Below are 4,022 nucleotides of genomic sequence, written 5' to 3' on the forward strand. Positions count from 1 at the left end.
TAGACCAGGCTGGCCTCGAACTCAGAAATCCGCCTGCCTCTGCCTCCCAAGTGCTGGGATTAAAGGCGTGTGCCACCACGCCCGGCTTGTGTTGTTCATTCTTGATCTCCTCCCAGTGGGGATGCTTGCCTGTTTGTTCTCTGCTGTGTTTTTAGCAGTGCTTGGTGCACAGTAAGGAGATGTTCAGTGAATTTTATTGAAGTTCCAAGCAAACAAAGACACGCATGCAAGCATCCTCAGATTTTTTTCTTTTGTCAATTTCTCAACGAGTGTGTTGACTTTTTTCCCCTAAAGTATCAATCTTCAACATTTTGAGGACTTAAATATTCATCCTTCTGGGGCTGGAGAGATGGCTCAGTGGTTAAAAACACTGACTACTCTACCAGAGGTCCTGAGTTCAATTCCCAGCAACCACATGGTGGTTCACAACCATCTGTAATGGGATCTGATACCCTCTTCTGGTGTGTCTGAAGATAGCTACAGTGTACTCACATAAAATACATACATACATACATACATACATACATCTTTAAAAAAATCCATCTTGTACAGTTTCTTGTCTCTGGTTATTGTAACCCACGTGGAAGAATGACTTACACTGCTCTTTGTGAAATTCCCCGCTGGATTTCGCCTCTACTTTTCCACTGCTTTGATGAAAGAAAACCGTTTTTTGAAATCTTTAATGGCTGCTAAAAAAAAAAAAAAAAATCTTCGCATTGCTACTGATTGCTACAAACTCTAGACTTCAAGGAAACTTCTGGGAGTGAGGTGGGGTGGAGGGGTGCGCGGTAAAGGTAAATTGAGAATTTTATAATTTGACTTGCAGTCAAATAGGTTTTGGGGAATCACCCTGTTGCATTTCTTCCTAGCCACCCTTCATGCTCAGGGACCCATTTGTCCCTGTTCCCACAGGTCAACGGCAGTACGGAGAAACACTGGCTCCACGTCAGCTCCGATGCAGCCCGCCTGGCCATCATCTGGAAGTACGGAGGTATTTACATGGACACAGATGTCATCTCCATTCGGCCCATCCCTGAGGAGAACTTCCTGGCAGCCCAGGGCTCTCGACACTCCAGTAATGGGGTATTTGGGTTCCTCCCCCACCACCCCTTCCTGTGGGCCTGCATGGAGAACTTTGTGGAGCACTATGACTCGGGTGTTTGGGGCAACCAAGGTCCCCATTTGATGACAAGGATGTTACGGGTGTGGTGTCGTCTTAAAGACTTCCATGGGTTGGGTGACCTGAAGTGTTTGAATATTTCCTTCCTTCATCCTCAGAGATTTTACCCCATCCCTTATCCACAGTGGAGGCGCTACTACCAAGTGTGGGACACAGAGCCCAGCTTCAATGAGTCCTATGCACTGCATTTGTGGAACTATATGAATAAAGAGGGCAGGACTGTGGTTAGAGGAAGCAAAACTCTGGTGGAAAATCTCTATCAAAAGCACTGTCCTAAGACTTATAGGGTTCTGATTCAAGGTGCAGAAGGGACAGTGTCCAAGAAGCCAGGCACAGGTTCCAGGTAGAGAGATGTTGCTACTGTGGGAAAGTAGATGCTTCCTGGGCTGCCCTACTCTCACTTGGTCTACATTGTCTCTAGGGGATAGGTGCTAATCTACATCCTCAGGATTAACTTTCTCTGGCTATAACTGCATGCTTCCAAAGGAAAGCGACTTGTAAACACAGAAGTTGATTTATCCTTCATGGAGCAGCAAGTCTAGGGGCAGATAATTTAGGACAGGGTATTTGGGTTCCTCCTCCAGTATAAATTAACAGTAGCCATTGGTAGCCCATGCTAGAATCTTTCTTTTTGTTTTCCTGCTGTCTGTAGTCCATGCAAATGTGGCTGCTGGACCTACAGCTCATCATCTGGGCTATTCCAGACAGTAGGATGGCAGAAGAAGGAAAGAAAATGCATTTCATACGTCTTTATGCATGTATGGTATAAGTGCAAATACCATGTATCCTTGTATCTCACTTGGCTAGATTGTAGCTGCAAGAGAGGCTGGGAGGTAGCTAAAAGGTCTGTTTACTGTTATATTGTTATTAAATATTAAGATTATTTTTAACACCTTCAGAATGAAGGGACCTGGCTGCTTGTTGTTTTTGTTTTGATTTTTGAGATAGGGTCTCACGTACCTGGCCCTTGATTTAGACATTAATGTATTAATCCATTTTCTGTCACTATAACAAAATACCAAAACTGGGAAATTTATTAAGAAAAAGAGATTTAAAAGAGATTTATAGAACTGGAGACTGAACTCTTGATCCAGATGACTCTGCTTGGGCTCTAGTGAAGCCATCATGGAGAATGGCATCACAGTGCCAGGAAACATGTAGAATATGATCACATGGTGAGTCAGAAAGCCAGAGAAGCTCAGGAGCCAGTCGTGCCCCCTCTCTCCATCCCTAGAGAGGTTGGTGTCAGAGGGAAGGTCTTGCTATGTCCCAGGCAGGCCTCAAACTCTCAATCCTTTTTCCTAAGCCTCAGAGGGCTGGGATTATAGGTATGTGCCACCATGGCCCACCCAGGCATCCTCTTTTTATAGGAACTAACGGGAGTCCCACCAAAAGTACATTAACTCCTTAGGATGGAATCCTCCCATGACATGGAGACTAGGCTGGAAATACACAAAACCATGTATAAACTACAACAATGTTCATTAACTCAGTAGATACTAATTGATCTTCCTGGGTACCAAGCACTAATTTAGGGGGCAACGATACAGGCGGACTAAGCAGTCTTGGTCCAGCACTTGTATCCTAATTACTGGTCACTTGTCTTCAGGATACTGTCTCCCTTCACAGACTGCCTTCCCCACACTTCCCCGTTCCAACACACACCTTTCTCTTACTGCCCCATCTGTTGATTAAGAGCAAATTCTAAGCTCAAGCTATTTTAAGCTGCTTTGTCCACAGATTCAGATGAAATTGAATTTCCTCCAGCATCATGTTGTTCACCATAAACATATGTGATTTTTTATTGTTCAACTAGAAATAAACTCTTTTCTGATTTTCAGGAGGCATGCAAATTTTTTTTTTTCCTGTAAGCAGTTATCGGCCAAGATTTTCTAGAACATTCCCTTTGGTTGCTTGCTTTATGGAAACATTTAATTTTTTTTTTCCAAACACAAAATTGAGATGATGTCTTAGGAACTACATCCATCTATTGCCTCTCATTCTTAAATCTCCCTTTTCAAGATTCATGGCTCTGATAGTCTGATTAAAGCAACTGGTGATCAAGGGTACACAGAGAAACCCTGTCTCGAAAAACAAACAAGACCTCCCCGCCAAAACAAAACTGCTTCCCCCCCCCCAAATAAAACCACCCCTGGCGAGCTGGCGAGCTGGGCAAAGGTGCTTGCTGCCAACCCTGAGGGCTGAGAATGAGCCCTAGACCCAGATACTGGGAGGGGAGAACCAACTCTTGCAGGTTGACCTCTGACCTCCACATGTGTACTGTGGTATAGACATGTGTGCTCGAGTGCACACACATCCACACACCTACACACCCACACCCACACCCACCCACCCACACACCCACACACACCCACACACACACACACTCACTCTACACACTGAATACATGTAAAAGAAACCGAATAAATAACCCCAAACACCCCCAAGCCCTGTGTCCTGGCTCGTGTCTGTTTATTCCATGACACGCTAGACTCTGATATCTGACTCCTCTGTCAGGCTGCCTGTCCCTCTCCCCATGATGATATCCCTGAGACACGAAGGCCTGATGTTCAGATCTCTACAGTTGAGAGTTTCTCAGTAAGCCTTGCTGGGAAGGAGCAAGGTCATACATGGTTGGCTCTTATTGCTGTATCTGAGGAACGCCCCCCAGCGAACATTCCTGGACACGAAAGTTTGAGAGACTTGAGGGAAAACACTTTAAACTTCTCAAAAATCTACACTGTTTCCAGGGAGACCAAATAGGTCACCAGCAATGTCATACATATTTCTTCAGGCTGGGCTGCATTTGTGTGCAGTTTTGAGAGGATAAAGACAATTTGGT

At 44.8% G+C, this 4,022-nt stretch overlaps 1 protein-coding gene across 1 annotated transcript in view; it reads left to right on the top strand.

Annotated features, from left to right (window-relative positions):
- The window catches only part of A4gnt (alpha-1,4-N-acetylglucosaminyltransferase), an 8,021-nt gene extending 6,033 nt beyond the window's left edge, over positions 1-1,988 (top strand). Inside the window, exon 2 of the mRNA XM_021205898.2 lies at positions 913-1,988. Within this exon, the coding sequence (XP_021061557.1) occupies positions 913-1,527 (615 nt within the window). The 3' untranslated portion in view covers positions 1,528-1,988. The remainder of the gene's footprint in view (positions 1-912) is intronic.
- Positions 1,989-4,022: the final 2,034 nt, after the last annotated feature.

Source organism: Mus pahari, chromosome 10, assembly GCF_900095145.1.
Source record: "Mus pahari chromosome 10, PAHARI_EIJ_v1.1, whole genome shotgun sequence".
Classification (NCBI taxonomy): Eukaryota; Metazoa; Chordata; class Mammalia; order Rodentia; family Muridae; genus Mus; species Mus pahari.